The sequence below is a fragment of the Carya illinoinensis genome, chromosome 14 (assembly GCF_018687715.1).
Source record: "Carya illinoinensis cultivar Pawnee chromosome 14, C.illinoinensisPawnee_v1, whole genome shotgun sequence".
In the NCBI taxonomy this organism is placed as follows: Eukaryota; Viridiplantae; Streptophyta; class Magnoliopsida; order Fagales; family Juglandaceae; genus Carya; species Carya illinoinensis.
In genome coordinates this window covers 17,768,679-17,790,171 of record NC_056765.1, presented here as the reverse complement: position 1 = coordinate 17,790,171, position 21,493 = coordinate 17,768,679, and the positions used below count along the sequence as shown (strand labels likewise).

The window sequence follows — 21,493 nt, the reverse complement described above, 5'->3', positions numbered from 1 at the left end:
TTCTCCTTTTTCTTTCTTCTTTCTTTTTTCTTCTTTCTTTTTCTTTTTCTCTTTCTCCTCCTTATTTCTTCCCCCAGCCCGTGCGCGACCCAAACCAAATCCATACTTCCGTCCTCCACTCAGCCACGCCGTCCGCCGCTGTCCGGTGACACCGTCCAACCCACCAGCTCCCCCACATCTCGACGACCTCCCCCACCCCAACCTCCCTTCGCCACGCTCTCTATCTCCTCCCCGTTGGCTGTGCGAAACCCATTCGGGTTGTGGCTCATTGCCCCGCCGTGCGCCGCCCATTTTTGTTGCCGTTGCTCCCATTCTCTTCCCCATCAGCTGGAGGCCTCACCCCTCTATTTTCAGCCCCTCTTACGCCGCCAAACTCCTCCACATACGGCTGCAAGCCGCGGCCCAAAATCCTCCCCGCGCCGCTGTAGCACCACCATTGGCCACCATCTTCTCACAATTTCTCAAACCGATCCTCTAGCAACCCAAACCACCCTTCCCCAGCCCCGATCTGCCACCTTTGAAGCCCCACCCTTCACCTCCTGTAAGTCTTCCTTTACGTTATTTTGATTTTTCTTTGTAATATAATTGCTGGTTCTAAAGGCTTGGTTTTGCTCAAGTAAGTAGAACTTGAAGTGGGTTAGTGATAATTAATCGTACGATAAGGTCAATATATTGGTAGCTAGACTTTTTAATTATACGTATTGTAACTGCACATTTATTATTGGGATTTTGTATATTTTTCTCAATCCTAAAATATTTTTTTCTATAATGCAATGAACAAAATCAATTATTTTTGTTTATATATTTTGTTCCTCTCTAGGTAATGTATATTTATTTTCTTTCTAAGAGCATGCTTCGTTTTTTTATTATAAAAAATTGGGATTTGAAACTTCAAATTTCAGACAAAACGAAATAAGTTTGGATTTTAGACATGCATTTATGATTGTCAATTTCCTCTTGTAAATGCGCTTGCGTAGTCTTGTAAAATACTATATTTTGTAATACTTAATCATTATTCTTGTTTTGTATTCTGTATGTTTTTTTTCCTCGTGTTTTAATATCTTGTAATATCAAATGAAGGGTAGTGTTATATGTATGAAAAAAAGCTATTTTGCCCACCAATTATTACCACTCTAGTTGACCACCCGGCAATTTTTTTTTCTTAATAATTAAAAAGTAATTTTTAAGTGTATTGATATATTTTTTTATATTTTAAAAATATTTAAATATATTAAAAAAATGTTAATAAAAAAATAAAATAAAATAAATTGAAAAAGCAACTAGCGGTTAAAATAGAGCGGTGCTACTTAGGCAGCAGAGTAACTTGCTTTTATATGTATTTATAATTTTACTCATACGACTCATTTGTCAGTTTTGTTTTTTTAATTTCATAATTTTTAATATATTAATAATTGATACGTGGATATGTAAGTTTTTTTTTTTTTTTTCTTAAATACAATTAACGTTTTTCTTCAAATAAAAAGTGGACTCAAATTAAAAAGAAAATAAAAAATAAAGTAGTCTGCAACCTCATCAACTGAACAGAATCTATGTGGCAAAGGCCCATGGGCCTAGAGGAACTACCAACTGACATATTACATTTCATTTCCCGCTACCTCACATTTCCAAAACTAACTCACATCCAACGGTCTGACCGACACTTAAAATCGTCCTTTGTCTCTCTGTCACCCTGACACTGCAACTCTTCTTCCCATTTCTTCGCCCCAAACTAATCCTCCATTTACGCCCAATCCGCAAGTCCCGCTTCCTTGTCCATTTTCCTACTCCGACATTTTTTTTCTTTTTATTTTTTTTCTCGGGAATTCTCTGTGAAAATCAATTTGGGAATATCGATTTCGACATGAGCAGGAGGAAGAAGGTTAATGCGCCCCGGAATCTCTCTTTGCCGTTGTTCCTCGTTGTGCTCGTCTTGATCAGCTTCTCGCGGCGCGTTGCTTGTGTCCAGGACAAGGTCGGGGACGAAGACAACGGAGGGTACGACAATCCGGCTGCGCAACAACTATTCACGCAGCTTTTCTTCAAACGCATCTCCAATTTCACGTCCATCTTCAAGGAAGACATCACCAAAAACTTCGGTTTTTGCATAACGGACGTGTTAGTTTCTTTCCATTTCATCCTTTCTCAATCTGTCTACTTAGACCCCTTTGTTATTTTTATCATCATTTTTTTTTTTCTTGCAGATATTGTCATTTTACGTCGCTTTTATTTCTATTTTTACAGGGATGCTGATTGGAATGGAGCATTCAATTTCTCCAAACATACGGGATTCATATCCGCTTGCGCTAAAAAGACTAAAGGTAACATAGCCTTGAACACGTACGATTCATGCTATCAACAAACCATTGTTAGCTTTTTCTGTAGGAATTCTTTTTTCCTATTAGTTCTAATGTTTTGTCAACACATGCAGCAGTTTACATGTTTAACCTGGAAAGAAAGAGAACCCTTTGGAACTTCATGAAGGCATTTATTTTATAAAATTTGCACATTCGTTGTTTGGTGAAATAGGCTTCATTCAATTTTACGAAAGTGTAAATTGCAAATTTGGTAGCGTTGGGTGAACACTATTTAGAGGCAGCAAAATTATGAATGAAACCAATGAATAGTTGCACAGAGCAAATTAAACTCACATATATAAAATATACCAGGATTCCACTTTCTCTTTCAATTCTTGTGTAGCAGATGATAGTGTTTCTTATTTCTTGACTTAAAGATGTGCCCTTTATGTATACTTACTTGTCCTTAGCTAGATCCCCTCTTAACTTTACTAAGCTATGGTATGGTTCCCCTGTTTCCTAATTTTCGTTCAAATATTGTGGGACAGATAAAACTGCAAGATACTCGTAAACAAACAAGTGGGGAAATTTTTTAAGTCTCGAAATTGGCAAAATGAGACTAGAACATGAATACTATGTATAATATACCTCAATTGGGTAGAGTAAACAAACTGGAAAAGAAAGAAATATTTTATTTCTTCCTTTTGAAACCCCTTCCTCATAATTACTAATCAGAAACCATCAGGCCCCCATCTTTAACCTTCACAAACTAATTGGAAACATTTCTTTTAAAATCCCTAACAGAAATTTGTTCTTTTCTTTTCTCTAATTAACTATTGATCAACATGGAAGAGAGATCAACTATGGCTTGTTGCATGGATGGTGCTGTAAGTAATTTTGTTAAATTGGCTGTGCATTCTGTTGGATTATATCAGGACATAGCTCAAAGAAGAGGCTCGGGTTCAGTTCAAAGATTAGGTATATTAACATTGCTTCCAACTGAATAATTTGAATATTTCATAACCTTTGGCTTTGCACTAAACTTTACGAGTGTCAGACTCGGTTTATTAACCAATCTGAATGTGTTTCAAAGGTACATAATACTAAATTCCTTTGAAATGACAGCTCTCTCTTGCTGCCTGATCAAAACACGCTGAAACAAAAATTTTCCTATTGAATATAGATAGGCAAAAGAAGATATATAGATAATAATAGTTGATTAACAAGGTGATGATAGAAATCACCTGCATGAGGAAATTGAGTCCAGTAAAGAGATTGAACAATACCCCGTTAATACTACATAAGATATAATATTGATTGAACTAGAAGCATACGTTCACAACCTACAAAAACCAAAAGGGATATATCTTTATTATTGAGCTGATGGACATTATATTACAAGAAAGGAACATGTAGAGCATATACTTATTCATTATGTAAATAATGTCAAGACACTTATGGCAATACATAAAGATACTGTAGCTCACAGTATTAATACAAAATCATGGTACATAGCTCATAGTTTAGTATAAAAGCATGGTCTGTATATCTAGCATATTCTCTTGCTGTTATAAGAAAACTCCAACAATTCTTTCCATTTGGTGCCGATCAAGTCAATTGATAGTTCAATGGGTTATTTCCAATGCAATGATTGTTGGAGAGGTAACAATAGTGCTTTACCCCAAGTATTTTGATTGAAAATATGTCATGGGTAAGCTTAGTAATGTACTACTAAGTGCATCCTTTATATTTTTAGTTATATAAAAAAATGATAAGCTTGGTATGGCACCAATATGGTCTGAAGAACATGATAATTCTTATTCAGCTAGCCAGCAAAGCTTTGTTTGCTTGTTTTTGTCTTCCATTTACATTTCAAATATGGTGCTTCTCTCAGTTATGATATCTCAAATTTGACATGCTTTTATGATGGTTTTTGGGGGATCAATAGGAGATCTCGCACAGCGATTGTGCACAGCAGCAGAAGTAAGATTCTACTTCAATAGTTTCTTCACGAGCACATCATCGAAGAAAACCAATTACTTGAAACCTAACAAGAACTGTAATTTGTCCTCGTGGGTTTCTGGATGTGAGCCTGGGTGGGCTTGTAGTTCTGGTTCACAGAAAGTTGACCTGAAGAATACAAAGAACATTCCTTCTAGAACGACTGATTGTGCAGCTTGCTGTGAGGGTTTCTTCTGCCCCAATGGTATTACTTGCATGATACGTAAGTTTATTCAAACTCATCAAATGATTGCATGTGTCACTGAAAAAACTAGCTTTTGTAGTATTTGCCATAATGATGTTATTGTATCCAAAAAACAATTTTAAGTTATGTCTTAAATCTCCTTCGATTTCTTTCTTTGTTTTTCTTTTCACATCTTTCAGTCAGTGTTGCAACCTATTCTAGTTTCTTAAGTATTTGCAGAATCCCATTCATTTCAAATGGTTTTGATATTATGCCCTTTCCTTAGTGCTTTACTGTTAAACTCAGATTCGGAATGTTAACTTTTGCAATTTCAATTACACGTCACTGAATAGAAATTTAATTTTCATCTTACCTGTTTATTATATTGCTCGCAAAGAACAAATTAAGAAAATCATACAGAACATTTTTGCTAAGAGAAGAAATTCTTGTCTCGAGTTTAATTACTTACTTCTCGATGTTTATAATGATTGCTCCTAAAGTCTTCGGAGAATTTGGTTCTCTAGCCTGTAGATATACCACACTGGTCAAATTCCACATGAAGTCCTAAACTTTCTAGGTTGTCAACTTTTCCTCTCTTCATTTCCATCCTCCACAAGGGCTCTACTTAATTTTCAAATTCACTGTAAGGATTAGAGTAAACTTGAGTTCCAAAAGTTGGACACAGCTGATTTATCACTCAATAACATCAATATATCTCAAGTTTTATGATACTCCACAACATAAGAAATTATGTTTATTGATAGCCTTTCCATGGATGTGCCTTCAAAGTGGAGAATGCTACTTTCCCTTTTTTTATCCTGACAACTTTGAAAGTGATGAATCTATGATCTCTATGGTATGTTTGAAACCAAAATCATGTATGAGCTTGATTTTATTTACTAATTGCAAGCAATAAGGGGGACAGACTACTAGAGAAGAGTGGAGGTGGTTGTTTTTTGAAGCTCGTTTGAGGCTGGAGGTAGGTGGGGTACTGTTGTTTTTGAGAGGGAGATGGAGGAGTGAGGGAAGAGCTTCTCTGCCTGGGACCTTTAAAGATGAGTGGTCGATTCATTTTCACTTAATTAGTTGGCAAGGATATAGGAAACATTTGTAGGGAAGGAGAGATAGATTGTTGCAAGTTTATTGTCAAGCTGCTAGATAAGAGATATTGTTTTTCTTTTTCAAGCTAATCATCAAAAACCTAGCTTCCAGTAAATTTTCTAAAATTTCAACTCGTGTCTCAATGATCTCGGTAGCTAGATCATCCATCTTTTGGTACCAGCGTTTCTCCTCTTCATTAGGCTTAATCAAAAGATCACGGACCATGAAAAATTTAAGAACATAATTGCATCAGGAGCTCATAATGAGATGTATCGCTTAACTAAAAGAGTGTTCTGATCTGCAAATTTAAAGTTGGAATTGTTAACGGTGTTAAGACTAGAACATCTGTAATATGCATAATGCTAGTTTTATGATTCCATATCATATTGTATATGCTGTATGTACCTAGATGAATGTACTTACTTCTTATTTCTGTATTTCCTTTCTTCATTGTTGAAGCTTGCCCATTGGGTGCTTACTGCCCACTTGCAAAACTCAACAAAACTACTGGTGTTTGTGAGCCGTAAGTTTGTACTCTTTCGCTTTGTTAATTTCTAGTACTGTGTTAGCTAAAATTAATATTTAGTGGAAGAAATATTCTGCAGATACCGATATCAGCTGCCTCCTGGGAAGCAAAACCATACTTGTGGGGGAGCTGATGTTTGGGCTGATATCTTGAGTAGTAGTGAGGTATTCTGTTCAGAAGGATCATATTGTCCATCCACTGTGCAGAAAATTCCTTGCAGTGAAGGGTATTCATAACTATCCCACAACTTTTTCATCCTCAGATTTGCAAGTTTAAAATTTATTTATTTACTGTGGCTGCTGTTTCACTTTTGCAGTCAATAACTTGGTGTTTTGTTTTTCTTTTCTTTTTTTGTCCCTCCTCTTGATAATATTTAACTGTCACCACCTGTTGCTTACCTCTTTATCTGCATTTTTTGCAGATATTTCTGCAGGACAGGCTCAACATCTCAACAACGTAAGTGCCTTCTAATCAAATATATCTCAAATAGGATACACATAATGAATATATTCCATGGCTGGAAGTCCTATTTTTTTTCTTTTGGTTAATAGATGGGCAAATAAACCAGAGAAAAGCGAAGTGAAAAGGTCATAGATGGGTGTTTTGGATAAAAAAAAAAAATGGTACGACATATAAACCTTGAAGTAATGGCAACATGGGATCCTTTTTTTGGTGTATTGACACTCTTCTGATAACAGATTTTCTGGAATTATTCTTTTCTGTTCTTTTCTTTTCTTTTTTGTTCCAGTAGCTCTAGTGATTGCTAAAGAGGGAAGAGTGGAAAGCTACCAGGGAAATATTGACTAGGATGTTTGTAAATATGACAGTCTTCTGACTAGTAGGTAGTGAATCTTCAGGTTAATCGTGATGGGGCTCCTTTATTTAATCTTTATATTGCAAAGAATCAAGAATGCTGATGAATATGACGTGGGCATGCCAAGGTTCTTGGTATCGACAATAGAATGTATGAGTGAGATAAAATATATGTTTTCACAGAATAGTTTGCAATGATTTTTGTGTGCTAGTAAGATGTCAGAAAATATGCATGTTATCATCAACCATCTGTTGATAATGCATCTTTTTTGTTCTGGGTTTGAAGTATAATTGACCTTTTCCTCCCTGGATGTTGAGAAAGCATATAAATATAACCTTTATAGATGGATGAACATGCAGAATGTTTCAGGATGGCGACTTGTGAGCCAAAATCAGAAAACCAGAATATTACTGCATATGGTGTCATGCTTTTTGTGAGTTGTCTTTACTTTATTGTTTCTGTTAGTTTCTTCATGCTTTTTTTGTGGTTTCTTGAATTTACAGTTTCTGATCTTTGAATGGCACATTCCTTACATGAGTTACCTGCATGTGATCTCCATTTTTTTTTTTTTTAATAAGTTAATTCATTTCATTAAAAAGTACTGGAGAGGTGCTCCCTTTAATGGATAAAAGAACAAAAATCTATAAATTTAGAAATATTAGCATATATATTGATAAATATTAAACATCACTCATGTCCATGTACAAAGCAGATGGACGTAGCAGCATGGTCTTGATCTCTAACAAAACCAAAAAAAGTCCCACACATTCTATTGTGTTTCCAAATGCCAACTCCCCAACTCAGTACCTTTGTAGAACAACATCCTGATCCATTAAATTGAGTCAAACTTCTTACCCCCAAACCCATGAATGCTGCAGAGAACAAGTTTTCAATGAATTAACTAAGTGAAACTTTAAAATTCATCATTTATCCCTCCCCAAATAAAATCTCGTAGTTTCTCTATCCTCGTAGTTTCTCTATCCTCTTAACCACACGAATAGGAATAGGAAACTATGATAAAAATTTAAGTGCTCCATGTCAATGGACAGCTTTGCGGTCCATAATCATTCAAGTATTCGATTCTTCTTTCCTTATTTTCACCTTTTCTTAATTTACTTAGGCTTGTACAGTTAGCATATTTGACAGGGTATAGTTTCCATATAGGGCTAGAATCATTCGGGAATTACATTCTTTCCATGTACAACTATTTCTTTCCATGCATAGCATTCTTGTAAAGCTTATATATAATATACAGTTCACTCAAGGCCAAATTAATTCGGCCATTCTTGTATATTTGACTTGGTATCAAGAGTAGGTTCCTAATTACCGTGCCTTCTTCGAATTTTTTTTTCTCTCTCGGTTTGTGGGTTTCTCAGTTTTGGTGCACTTTGGGTTGTTTTTTGGTGAGTCCGATGTGATTTCTCATCTTCTTGGAATTGTGTTTCCTGGTCTGGGTGTTCTCGGCACTTCTGTGCTTCGTAACTGTCATTGCAAGCTTGGTTTGGGTGTTCTCAGCACTTTTGTGCCTTCGTGACTGTCACAGCACCCTCTGGTGGGACTTTCGGCTTTGTCAGGGTATTCTGGGCATGTCTATGTCTTTATGGCTGTCGCCGACACTATCTTGTGGTAATTTCGGCTTCTTTGTGTAGTTTGTGGCTCTTAGTCTCTGCTGAATAGTGTTTCGTGCTCCTTGCTTCCTCTCACAGACACGTCCAAGGTTCTTATCTCACTTTATTTCGGTCTCTCTGTTGCTTTGCTTTGTCTTGGGATCTATTTATTTGTGATAGACTCCGCCCCTGTGTGTCAAGTTTACAGGCAACAATTACTCTAGGTGGGCAACAATTACTCTATTTATTTGCTTTGCTTTGTCTTCTACTTTATGGGTTGTGCTTGATGCTTGGATTATGTCCTCACGAGCCCTTCTCCAACAACTTAACCAGTTGGGTAAAGCAATACTTTTAATCAATGTCAATCTTCCTCCATTTAACAGATAAAGCCTTATCCAACCATCTAGCTTCTTTTCATTTTTGCTATAATGCCAGTACTCAATATAAAATTGGATTTATAAGGTGCAACTTGTAGTCGAACATAGAGAGAATACTTGCTATTATTCATTGATGTTCAACAATATATATACTACATACAATAGACAATTATACCTTCACAAGTTATACTAATTACAATCATGTCCTCTAACACTCCCCCTCAAGCTAGGTCATATATATAATATAAACCCAGCTTGGAACAAATAAGCTTTAACCAACTATAACACAATGACTTAGTAAACATATTTGCAAGTTGATCAGCAGACTTCACAAAGAGTATAGAAATGTCACCACTTAGTATCTCATCTCTAATGAAGTGACAATTAATCTCAATGTGTTTAGTCCTCTCATGGAAGACATGATTAGAAGTAATATGCATTGCAGCTTGATTATCACAAAATAACTGAAGGACTGGAGCTGGAAACCCAATCTCTTGAAGAAAGTGTTGCAACCATGTTAGCTCACTAGTAGTGTGAGCCATTGCTCTGTATTCAACTTTTGCACTAGACTGAGCTACGATTGTTTGCTTCTTACTCTTCCATGTAACCAAGTTACCTCCCATAAAGGTATAATATCAAGCAGTAGATATTCTATTTGAATGAGATTCTGTCCAATCAGCATTTGAAAAAGCTTCAACTCTAAATGTCTATTTGGTCTATACTACATCCCAAGGCTAGGAGCTCACTTAAGATAACGAAGAATATGGATTACAACATCCCAATGTGAGACCCTAGGCGTTTGTCGAAATTGACTCACTACACTCACTGCATAAGAGATATCAGGTCTAGTGATAGCAAGATAATTCAATTTCCCAACAAGTCTTTGATACCTACCTAGACCTCTAAACAACTATCCTTCCTCTTTCAAGACTTTATGATTTGGGTTCATAGGAGTGTCAATAGGCCGTCCACCTAACATGCTAGTTTGTTCCAGAAGGTCAAGTACATATTTTCTCTGAGATGGGTTAATACCTTTTTTAGATCTATCGACTTCAATTCCAAGAAAGTATCTAAGCTTGCCAAGTCTTTTGTTTGAAACTAATTATGTAAAAATTGTTTCAACCTAGCAATTCTAGCTGAGCCACTCCCAGTAATTACAATGTCATCCATATATACAACCTACAAGATATGAATTGCATCACTATGTAGGCGAAATACCGAATGGTCTGTTTGGCATCTATGAAGACCAAATGCCAATACAATATCAGGGAACCTCCCAAACCATGCTCAAAGGAGTTTGTTTCAAACCATATAATTCCTTTTTTAACTTGCACACAGTACCTTGACACTCCCCCTGAGCAACAAACTCAAGTGGTTGCTCTATATAAACTTCCTCATTTAAGTTGCCATGTAGGAAGGCATTTTTAACATCCAACTGAAATAAGGGTCTATCCAAATTAGAAACAAGAGAGATCAATACTCAAACAGAAGAGATTTAATCAATGCCATAATTTTAACTGTAACCTTTAGCAACCAAGCGGGCTTTCAAATGTTACACAGAACCATCAAGATGGAATTTGATTGTATATACCCATTTATAGCCAACAAGTTGTTTACTATGTGGTAGGGAAACAAGATCCCATGTCCCATTATGGTGAAGAGTGTCTATTTCATTTTTCATAGCTGTCCTTCATCCGGGATTAGATAAAGCATCTTGAACGTTCTTAGGAATAGAAAGTTTTGAAAGTTGAGAAATTAAACATGAGAATGATGGAGATATGGCATGAAAAGAGACATATTGGCTAATTGGATGTTGAGTAACACAAAAACGAGTACCTTTTCAGAGAGCAATAGGTGGAGAGTCTGAAGCACTAGGTAACTCAAGATTTGAAGATGGAGACAAGGTTGGTGGAGGCATAGGAGCCGGTGGCCGCAAGCGACGCGAGTACACCTGGAAAGGAACAAGGGAAGGGCATTGAGGAGGGTTGGGTAAAGGTGGGTGAGTATGCAGGAGAAAGGGTAAGAATTGGTAATGGTAGAGGATCACACTCAACAATTGAAGATGTATCCAAGAAATAGTGTATGCACTCAAAGAATGTGACATCAACACTTGTGAAATAGCGTCTAAGAATAGGACTATAGCAGCGATATCATTTTTGAGTCTAGGAATAACCAACAAAGAAACACTTGGTAGCACGTGGATCAAGCTAATCAAAGCTTGGGCCAAGGTTATGAACATGAAAAGTACACCCAAAGATTTTTGGATGGAGAGAAAATGATGGAGAGGAAGGGAATAGGATAGAGAAGGGAGAGGAACCATTAAGGATTGATGAAGGCATGCGGTTAATAAGGTGCCACGCAAAAAAGAACACCATCAGTCCAAAAACGTTCAGAAACATGCATGTGCAGTAAAAGTGCTTAGGTTACATCTAACAAATGGTGACTTTTGCATTCAGGCACCTCATTCTGTTAGGGTGTATAAGAACATAAAGTTTGATGAATAATTCATTTATTACTTAAGTAAGTGGCAAAGGCACTAGTTTGATATTCTTTTGCATTGTCAGAATGCAATATTTGAATTTTTTGTCTGAATTGAGTTTTAATTTCTTCCCAAAAGACTTTGAATATGGAAAGAAGTTTAGATTATGCCTTCATCAGAAACAACTGTGTTATACGAGAGTAGTCATCTACAAATGTAACAAAATACTAAAACTTATTTGATACAATGTTGATTGGTCCCCATATATCAGAGTGAACCAATTTGAAAGGACTAGATGCTCAATTATCAACTTAAGTTACAAAAGACACATGATGATGTTTGCTAAGTTGACATGCCTCACAAGGAAAAGAAGACAAATTTCCAAAATTCCTAACTTGACGTCATGGTATGTCATAGTATCTAAGTTAGATAAGGAATAAGACAAACTAGTTAGATGTTCATTAGGTTCTGAGTTGATGATCTATGGATCTTGAGCAGATGAGACAAGACATGCGGATGTTGTACCTAAATGGGCAAGAGCAGCTGTGGAAGATGAAGCCTGTGTGCGACCCAAAAGCTGATCATACCTATCCTTCGATATGCTAATCATATCTGGAGTCAAGTTGGAGCTCATTGACAGTGATGTAGCATCTTGGCCAATGGTCTGATTAACGGATCTAGATAGTCTATCATGTAGATCCCAACAATAGTCCACCGAGTGGTTAGTGCGACCACAATGGGTGCACTTACAAGATTCATGTCCCCTAGGTGCACCCCTACCACCCCGGCCTCCATGCCCACTAGGAGCAACATAGGAGGCAACCAAAGCAGATCTCTAATTAATCTAATCAGAAGACAACTAAAATCCTTGTCCAAATAATGTGGTACATTGAAGTCGGGAGAACACATCAGGAAATGAGGGAAGCCATGGGCTTGTCAAAATTTGAGAACGCACCTACTCATACTCGGGTTTTAAGCCAACAAGAAACCAAACAACATTGAACTCTTCACGTTGTTGTTGCATACATGATACATTAGAAGTGATAGGTTGATACATTTTGAGTTCTTCACATATGCTCATCACTTAAAAATAATATTCTTCTAGGCCCAAGGTACCTTGTTCCAACCCAAAGAATTGCTTATACAACTCATAAATATAGGTTAAGTTCCAAGCATCTGAATAAATCTGTTTGAGATGCCTCCACACCTCTTGAGCGATGTCAAAATGTATCAAACTAGTGCAAATATTTGGCTCAATACTGGTCAACATTAAGGACAAGATTTGAGCATCTTCTTGTTCCCATTGAGCAAATGTATAACTAGTTGAGTCAGGCATTGGATCAACCAAGTGGGTATGGAGACCCTTGCTTTTTAAAAAATTTCAACAGATTTTGACTATAGCATATAGTTCTTTCCATTAAACTTCACCGAAGTCAAAGGCAAAGTTTAGTGCAAGAGACTCACTCAAATTTAGTTGCCATGGGTGTAGAAAAATATCACACTTCCACTAGGGATAGAAAATCCACATATAATATGAAATATGGATGAAAAACATAGGAACACAATCTGGAAAAATCCTTGCATAAGTACCCAAATTTTGGCTCTGTATCAATCAGAATCAGCCTGTATCGGTGGAAACAGACACGTATAGGCTCAGAATTAGCCTATATCAGGTCTGAACCGGTTTGAATTGGGTATTTCCAATACCGACTTCAAACTAAGCTTAAACACGGATTAAGTTATTCTAAACGAGGATAAGTGAAGCTGGGTTTATTGTATTCTGGTTTCCAAATAGGTGTTATTCCGGATAGGAATAACCTCTTACTCTAGGTTGGGGGCAATCGCACACGTGGATTGGATAGTTTAGACTTGCAACCAAACACTCTGAGACTTCGATGTTGTCGGCGACAAACAAGCCTTCTGGCAGTTGATGATGATAGGAAACTCGCTAGGGTGCACAGAGAATGATGAAGAGCTCAACTCTAGTGCCTAGTACCAGAGACGACACTGGATCGGAAACACCTTGAAAATTCTACCGGCCGCCAACGACGAAGAGAAAAACCATCGGAATGCACAAACAACGATGGTGAACTCGAATCCAGCAGTCGAATGACTGCACTAACCACCTCTGCTCCACTAACCACTGTTAAGAACCACTAGCTCCGTCACACAACCATCACCAAGTGACTACTTAACGCTCTGATACCATGTAGTCGAACATAGAGAGAATACTTGCTATTATTCATTGATGTTCAACATGATATATACTACATACAATTGACAATTATACCCGCACAAGTTACACTAATTACAACCATGTCCTCTAACACAACCAAAGGAAAACAATGTTAATGATGCCACCTATATGATCCTTTATGCTAGCCAAGCTTTTCAACTGAATAATTTCTGATTTCTCTAAATTGATCCTAAATCTAACACCACTTCAAAACATAAGAAGAGACAATGAAGATTGTGGATATGTTCAACATGCATTAGCCTCACAAACTATCAAGGTCTCATTTGTGAATGAAAGATGCAATACTACTAGTTTTTCATTACTCCTTAACCCCACTAAAAAGTTGGATAAAAGCCCCCCATCCTCTCGTGTGCCTTTCAGAGCCTCCATAGCCACAACAATTAATAATAAAGGAGATATCAGATCCCCTGGTCTTAACAAAGGAATAAAACTTGTAGAGAAATAAATAGAAGTATCTAGTTGTTATCATCCAATGTTCACTTAAGGGTTGTTGATGAAACCAAATTGTGTTCTGCTGGAATTGAGTGCTTGTGCCCTAGCAGTCCTCTGATGCATTTGGTTCAGTAGCACTCTGCTATAACAATTTATTTTGACAGCTTAATTAGAGAAACTCTGTTGGTGATTTATATAGTATATATCTTTTTGAAACCATCAAACATATTTCATGATTGAAGTAATGATGTTGGTTAATCTCTGCTCGGTGTTCCATAATGCATTATTTCACACTCTTACCATCCGAACTGACACTTCACTTGTCACTGCAGGCTGGGTTAAGTTTCCTGCTTATCATTATATATAACTGCTCCGACCAAGTTCTTGCAACTCGAGAGAAAAGACAAGCGAAATCCCGGGAAAAAGCAGTTCAAAGCGTAAGAGAAACAGCACAAGCACGTGAAAAATGGAAGTCCGCAAAAGATATTGCTAAGAAGCATGCAATTGGATTCCAAACACAACTATCTCGAACATTTTCTCGTAGAAAATCTCTCATGCAGTCAGAGATGGTAAAAGGTCTGGGACATGCTAAACCTGGTATGGATGCTGCCTTGTCGCCTATGACGATGAGTGGTCCAGGTGCACCTCAGGAATCACGTGGAGGATTGAAGGGAAAGAAAAAGGAAAACAGTAACCTCACAAAGATGCTAAATTCAATTGAACAAGATCCTGATAGCCATGAAGGCTTCAATCTGGAGATAGGAGATAAAAATATCAAAAAGCATGCACCAAGGGGTAAGCAGTTGCATACTCAGAGCCAAATGTTCAGATATGCATATGGTCAAATTGAGAAGGAAAAGGCTTTACAAGAGCAGAATAAGAACTTGACCTTCTCCGGCGTTATTTCAATGGCTACTGATGTTGAAATTGGGAAGAGACCTACAATCGAGGTTGCTTTTAAGGATTTGACCCTCACTTTGAAAGGTAAAAACAAACATCTATTGAGGTGTGTGACTGGGAAAATATTACCTGGCCGAGTTTCGGCCGTCATGGGCCCTTCCGGGGCTGGAAAAACAACATTTCTTTCTGCTTTGGCTGGGAAGGCAACTGGTTGCACCATGAGTGGTATGATTCTCATAAATGGAAAGATGGAATCAATACACTCATACAAGAAAATCATTGGTTTTGTGCCACAAGATGATATTGTGCATGGGAACTTAACAGTAGAGGAGAATCTTTGGTTTAGTGCAAGCTGCAGGTACACCCACATTTAGCTCCATGGTGCTTGCAACCTGTGTGGTTTTAGTTTTTGCATTTCTTGAAGAACAGGTGCCGCTACCAAAATGATATTGTATAAGCTTTTTGACCACCATGCGTTTATTAGGTTTAAGCAGATATTGGATACTGTGTTTTTTATCATCTCATTTGATGCATAGCCTCAGAGTCGGAACTTCAATAGCAGGTCTTTTGTCTCATATCCACCAATCAAATCTATTTCCTTAAACCTTATCCTAGTTTTATTTCAAATTTTTAAACTTAAAACTTGTTAAATGTTTGAAGTCCAAATATGGTTTGGAGAACCGGAAGAATAACAAACCCACAACATGGATTTCTGATTAATAATTCCACTTCTTAAGACAATTATGTTGTTTTTCTCAACATGGATCTTTTTGGATTAGTCAATACAATTGTAAAATATGCATATGAGTTCATTAGCAAGCTTTTAGAAATTCTGAGAGCTGTTTTGAATTTAGTTTTTTATATATGGATCAAATTTTCCTTGGTAGGATAAGGTATGTTTTTCCTGCATCTGTTACTTTTCTGTTCTTTCCTTGATGCCCTCTCAAATAGTAACTGTGTAACTGTGACAACTTTTTGTCTGCATAATCCTTTCATATCTGCTTAACCTACTTCATAGTTGATGGGCTCAACATCCTGTGCATATGAAAATCAACCATGAGGTGTTGTTTTAGCAAAATCTGGCATGGCTTATTCAAATGTAGACAGATACATAAGAAGCATTCTTGTAGTTCAGGCTGTGGTTGCTCTCTGCTTTTATAATCCTTTTTTTTTTCCATCATTGTAGACTCTCCGCCAATCTGCCCAAAGTAGAAAAGGTTCTGGTTGTTGAAAGAGTCATTGAGGCCTTGGGGTTGCAGACTGTGCGGGATTCTCTTGTTGGGACAGTGGAGAAGCGAGGAATCTCTGGTGGCCAAAGGAAAAGAGTAAATGTTGGGCTGGAAATGGTCATGGAACCTTCACTTTTAATTTTAGATGAACCCACATCTGGTTTAGACAGTTCTTCTTCTCAATTACTACTTAGAGCACTTAGACGTGAGGCCCTTGAAGGAGTAAATGTTTGCATGGTTGTCCACCAACCAAGGTAACTTTACTCCTGAGTACAAGGGAATGATGTAAAATTTTATGGTCTGTACTTCTAACATTCTTTCTCGAGTGTGGTGTCCTTCATTGGGAATATTTCCTATTAGAATGACTTGAGTTTAGATTCTGAGAAAGTTGAGCTATCAACAACGTAATATTTTATTATAAACCAGTCATTCTTTTATTCAAAAAAGGAATTGGGGCCTATTTATGTGTATGCTAAAAACTTTTATAACGACTTAAAATGTGACTTAACTTCTCTCTGCTAATTAGCTAATCAGTGGTTAGGTTAGAGGACATGAGATAATAGATACCACAGTTTCTTTGCACATTTATATTGGTGTATATCTACATGCATATATATATGCGTGTATCTCTACATGCATGTATATGCATTTACGTGTGTGTTGTGTGTTCATTGGAATATCCTTTATCTATCTACTGCTTTCTGTTTCTAGTTCAGTGTTATTTCAACCAGTCCAAATACATGTTTCTATTTGTTTCAAATTAATTGTTTTCATAGATCATCACCTAAACATGGACCATAATGATGTTGAAGGCTTTTTTATATATCAGAAGTTGTGGCTTTATATGACCTGAATACTAATTAATACTTTATTAGTGGATCCTTCCAGCAATTTATCAGGGAAATTAAGCACATTAGCTTGTAGCTGAAATAATGCTCTCTTTTTTGTGTGCTTCAGTTACACCTTGTTCAGGATGTTTGATGATTTGATACTTCTAGCTAAAGGCGGTCTTACAGTGTATCATGGACCAGTTAAGAAAGTTGAAGAATACTTTTCCAGTCTTGGGATTATGGTCCCTGAGCGTGTTAATCCTCCAGACCACTACATTGACATTCTGGAGGGAATCGTAAAACCAAGTACAAGCACAGGTGTAAATTACAAGCAACTTCCTGTTAGATGGATGCTCAATAATGGGTACCCAGTTCCCATGGATATGCTACAGAGCGTTGATGGAATGGCAGCAGCAAGTGGTGAAAATTCTAATCACGGAGCAAACACATTAGATACTGGATCAGATGCACAGTCTTTTGCTGGAGAATTTTGGCAGGACGTGAAGTGTAACGTTGAGCTACGAAAGGACAATATACAACATAATTTCTTGAAGTCATATGACTTATCAGACAGGAATGCCCCTGGTGTATTCCAGCAATACAGATACTTCCTTGGAAGGTAAATCCTAACTCTATTCTTTTTTGGTTTAGGCTCTTAGCTACACATAAACATCCTATTTTTCTTGCGTTAGCAACCCTTCAAATTTTTTATCTACCGTGCAGTACTTCTTTTCTCTCCATAGAAGTGTTAAGAACTTTAGGACTTAATATGTTTGTGTGGTTGAGATTTTTTGATGTGGGATATCAATTAGTCTATATTTTGAGGAGAAAAAAAGAGGTTTGTTGGGCTGCTCAGTTTTGTGAAGACTGTGTTTTATCCATCTAATAATTCAAAGTTGATCTTCAGATGATTTGCTCTTTTGCAGGCTTGGTAAGCAAAGGCTACGAGAAGCTAGGACACAAGCTGTAGACTTTTTAATTTTATTGCTGGCAGGAATCTGCTTAGGCACACTTGCCAAAGTGAGTGACAAAACATTTGGAACACTCGGCTATACATACACCGTCATAGCAGTTTGTAAGTTAAAATCTTCCAATTCTCAACTATGCAATGTTCCTTTCAAGTTGCTTTCTTCAAGTTGTGGATTCACTCTGATGCAGGAAGCAAAAAACAGACATTATTTTAATTTAGCATAATCTAATTTTGGAGTCCAGGGAGTTTCTGTAATTTAGTTTTTTTCAGTCATGGGTCGAACTTTTAATCAATAGGTCTTAGTTTGGGATTCCATCTGTGGATTTCACCAGTTATATAGTTATGGCCTTAGGAATTGAAGTTCAAGGAGTCCCAAGTCTTTTAGAGCATGTGTTGTTACATGCAGTATTTCGAGTCCAATGCTTTTTAGGGTTAGGTTTTTGAAAGTTGTTGACATAATGGTTTCAATTAATAGAAATCATGCTTTTGAGGCTTGTGAAACGCAATCCATCTATGAGGTGTGATGCCAAAAACTCCATAGGTTTGATCCCTTTGTTTGCTTCCTTTCTCTTCTGATTTTCTTTCTTAATTTTGAGCAATCATCTATTGTATTCCAGTGTATCAAACCTATTTAGCAAATATCATCCCACTAAAATCTAACCCTAAAGAAGCCCAAACTAAAACTCCATCAAATACATCACTAGATATTGACTTGTCATTCGTGGGGCTCATGTTCATAGTGCAAAACACAACAACCATAACTCAAGTTTTCCATTTGCTTTTGTGTTCAAACCATTTCTTTTTCCCTCCCCGAGTAATACTAGGTATAAGTGCTAGGTATGCAAGCCTCTCTCAGGCCTTTTGTAAAAAGCTGAGCCCACCAGAAAAAAAGTGATTTTTTTACACTTTTTCATGTTGGGGTCCACTTTTTTATAAAAGGCCTGCGTGAGGCTTCCGTATTTGAGGCTTATGCAAATCATTACTCTTCCCTGTCCTAATTGAAAACCTTGCCAGCTTTTTCCCACTAAAATCCTAACCCTAGATTGTCCTAAACCCTAAATAAGTCGCTGTTCAGACATCCATATGTTAGTTAGTTTATCAAAGCCCTTTGTCCTACAATAATTTTGGTATCAGAGCTTCTGCCTACATCAGCTTTTGTGTCAGAGATGGTTACGCACTATATCACTTATGGGAGATCTTACAACCTACAATGACACATTATCAAGAGTTGAAGATGCTTATAGATAAAAAATGCTTCAAAGTAAAGTACTTCAAGAGATAGTTTACGATAAGATTGTTTTTAACGAGGAAATATGTTAGAGATTCATTTGCTAGAAAGCTTAATGAGCTAACTATCAAGTGGGAAGTAGTTTGTTATAAGGTCCTTATATCCAAAGACGGCCTTATGAGAGATGGTTCATCTGAACTTGGCTGGAATAGGTATGCCATTAACATTAAATTATACATACTTCAAGAAGCCATATTCCAAAGGAAAAATTGCAAGATTGATTTTTCCATCGCTAACAACTGCAACATGTAATCCAAGAAATTAGAGAGTTCAAATATAAAGAATTTAACTGTGGACGAGTTTTCTCCAACTAAGAAAGAGTGATATGGGAAAGAATTTCTGCTACTTTTATATTCCTATACTATATTAAACTTTCAGTCCATTAGGTCTTTTTTTGGTTTTATCTATAGGTTTCACATGTTAGTTGATCCGGGCCTTCATAGTCAAAGTCCAATGAATCTAGGTGATTCTCCAAGTGTGTTAATAGAATTTTATACCCAGGAAGGATCTCATTGATTGTCAAAGATACAATAAAAAGTGGAACAAGGGACAAAATTTCAGCATCTTTTGGGATACTTGAGATAACTCCCCCACCCCCACCCCAAACACAAATTGTTAGGCGGATTTCCCTGATATGAAAACTTTTTGATCTTGATTATGTTTTCTATTAAACATGTTTTATTTCTGGTAAGGCATCCATATCTGATTTTTTTTTTTTATTATTATTATTATTATTTTTTTTTTTTGCAGCTCTTCTTTGCAAGATTGCCGCTTTGAGAACGTTTGCATTGGATAAGTTGCATTACCAGAGAGAGAGTGCTTCTGGCATAAGTAGCCTAGCTTACTTTCTTGCAAAGGATACAATTGACCATTTGAATACCATCATCAAGCCTCTGGTTTATCTCTCTATGTTCTATTTCTTCAACAATCCTCGATCATCTGTCACGGACAATTACCTTGTTTTAGTGTGTCTGGTTTACTGTGTAAACGGTATAGCTTATGCTTTCGCAATATTTCTGGAACCTAGTCCAGCACAACTGGTGAGAATTTACTATTTCTCTTATTACATGTTTGATTAGCTTCCTAAGTTTAACAAACGGCATGACTGTTTAGAGACAGGCATTGGGATCAGTATATATAAATACATATATATATTTCCCTTTTAAGTATATAACAAGCCACTTTTTGATCTTATATGCAGTGGTCAGTGCTTCTTCCTGTTGTTTTAACACTCATAGCAACCTATACCAGCACTAACAAAATTGTGGACGTTCTAGCTAATTTGTGCTACACTAAGTGGGCTCTGGAAGCTTTTGTAATTGCAAATGCTAAAAGGTTGGGCCTGACAATCGCTCTCTCTGATATGTGTTAATATTACTAATATTGCATAGATCTCATATTTTTATGCTACTTGTCCTTCCAATTGTCCTGAATGCTTTCAGATATTCTGGAGTGTGGCTAATAACACGCTGCGGTTCACTCATGAGTAGTGGCTATGATCTTAATCATTGGTATCGATGTTTGGTCTTCCTTGTCCTTACTGGAGTAGTAAGTCGGGCTGTTGCATTCTTTTGTATGGTAACCTTCCAAAAGAAGTAAATTCGGTCAGTCTTAGATTACTGTACCAAGACCAGTCTTTCCTTGGAAGTAAGTCTCACATAGATCTTGAGGATTCTTAGAAGAAGACAGAAAAGACTTTCCTTAAAACTTTTGTAGAGAACAGTATCTTTATCATGGAAAACTCTCAGTCATTGTTGAGAGTTAGGATTTGGGATTGCTACAGTGGTGCAGAGGAAAGAAGAGAGCAAATGTTAGTGCCGAGCACTCGAATTTCACACTGAGACTTGCTGCATATTTGATATACTCCAGAAGTGCAGATCTATTTTGTCTAGAGCAATACTATGATTCATCCTAAGTTTTGCCATCCCATATCACATCTGGCGGTGTTGCACATTTAAGTGGTTGATTGTCCACTAAGTAGTATTGACTTTTAAAGCCACTCAAAATGTATCGTATCATCCGATTTGATTAGATATGACGATCCGAGAATGAAGAACAGTATCTCTTTTGTTTATGAGTTAAGGAAAATGTTAGTATACTCCGTGAGATTGATTTCTTATTTTAACCGCTTATGTATTTATTTATTTTTTTTTAAAAATTATTTAATGATTAAGAAAGTGACTTTTAGTATATTAGAATCTTTT

At 36.8% G+C, this 21,493-nt stretch overlaps 1 protein-coding gene across 2 annotated transcripts; it reads left to right on the top strand.

Annotated features, from left to right (window-relative positions):
• Positions 1-1,627: 1,627 nt before the first annotated feature.
• On the top strand, positions 1,628-21,387 carry LOC122293261 (ABC transporter G family member 28). Of its 2 annotated transcripts, XM_043101781.1 has the most exons (14): positions 1,628-2,115; positions 2,242-2,318; positions 4,243-4,518; positions 6,040-6,103; positions 6,186-6,332; positions 6,528-6,562; positions 7,280-7,353; positions 14,405-15,330; positions 16,159-16,455; positions 17,159-17,650; positions 17,958-18,106; positions 20,040-20,329; positions 20,491-20,624; positions 20,732-21,387. In XM_043101781.1, exons 1-14 carry the CDS (start codon positions 1,862-1,864, stop codon positions 20,886-20,888), a joined length of 3,372 nt encoding a protein of 1,123 aa, XP_042957715.1. In that variant the 5' UTR covers positions 1,628-1,861; the 3' UTR covers positions 20,889-21,387. The 2 variants fall into 2 exon arrangements, with proteins under 2 accessions (XP_042957715.1, XP_042957716.1); XM_043101782.1 differs by lacking the exons at positions 1,628-2,115; positions 2,242-2,318 and adding an exon at positions 3,134-3,272.
• The last annotated feature ends 106 nt before the right edge of the window (positions 21,388-21,493 follow it).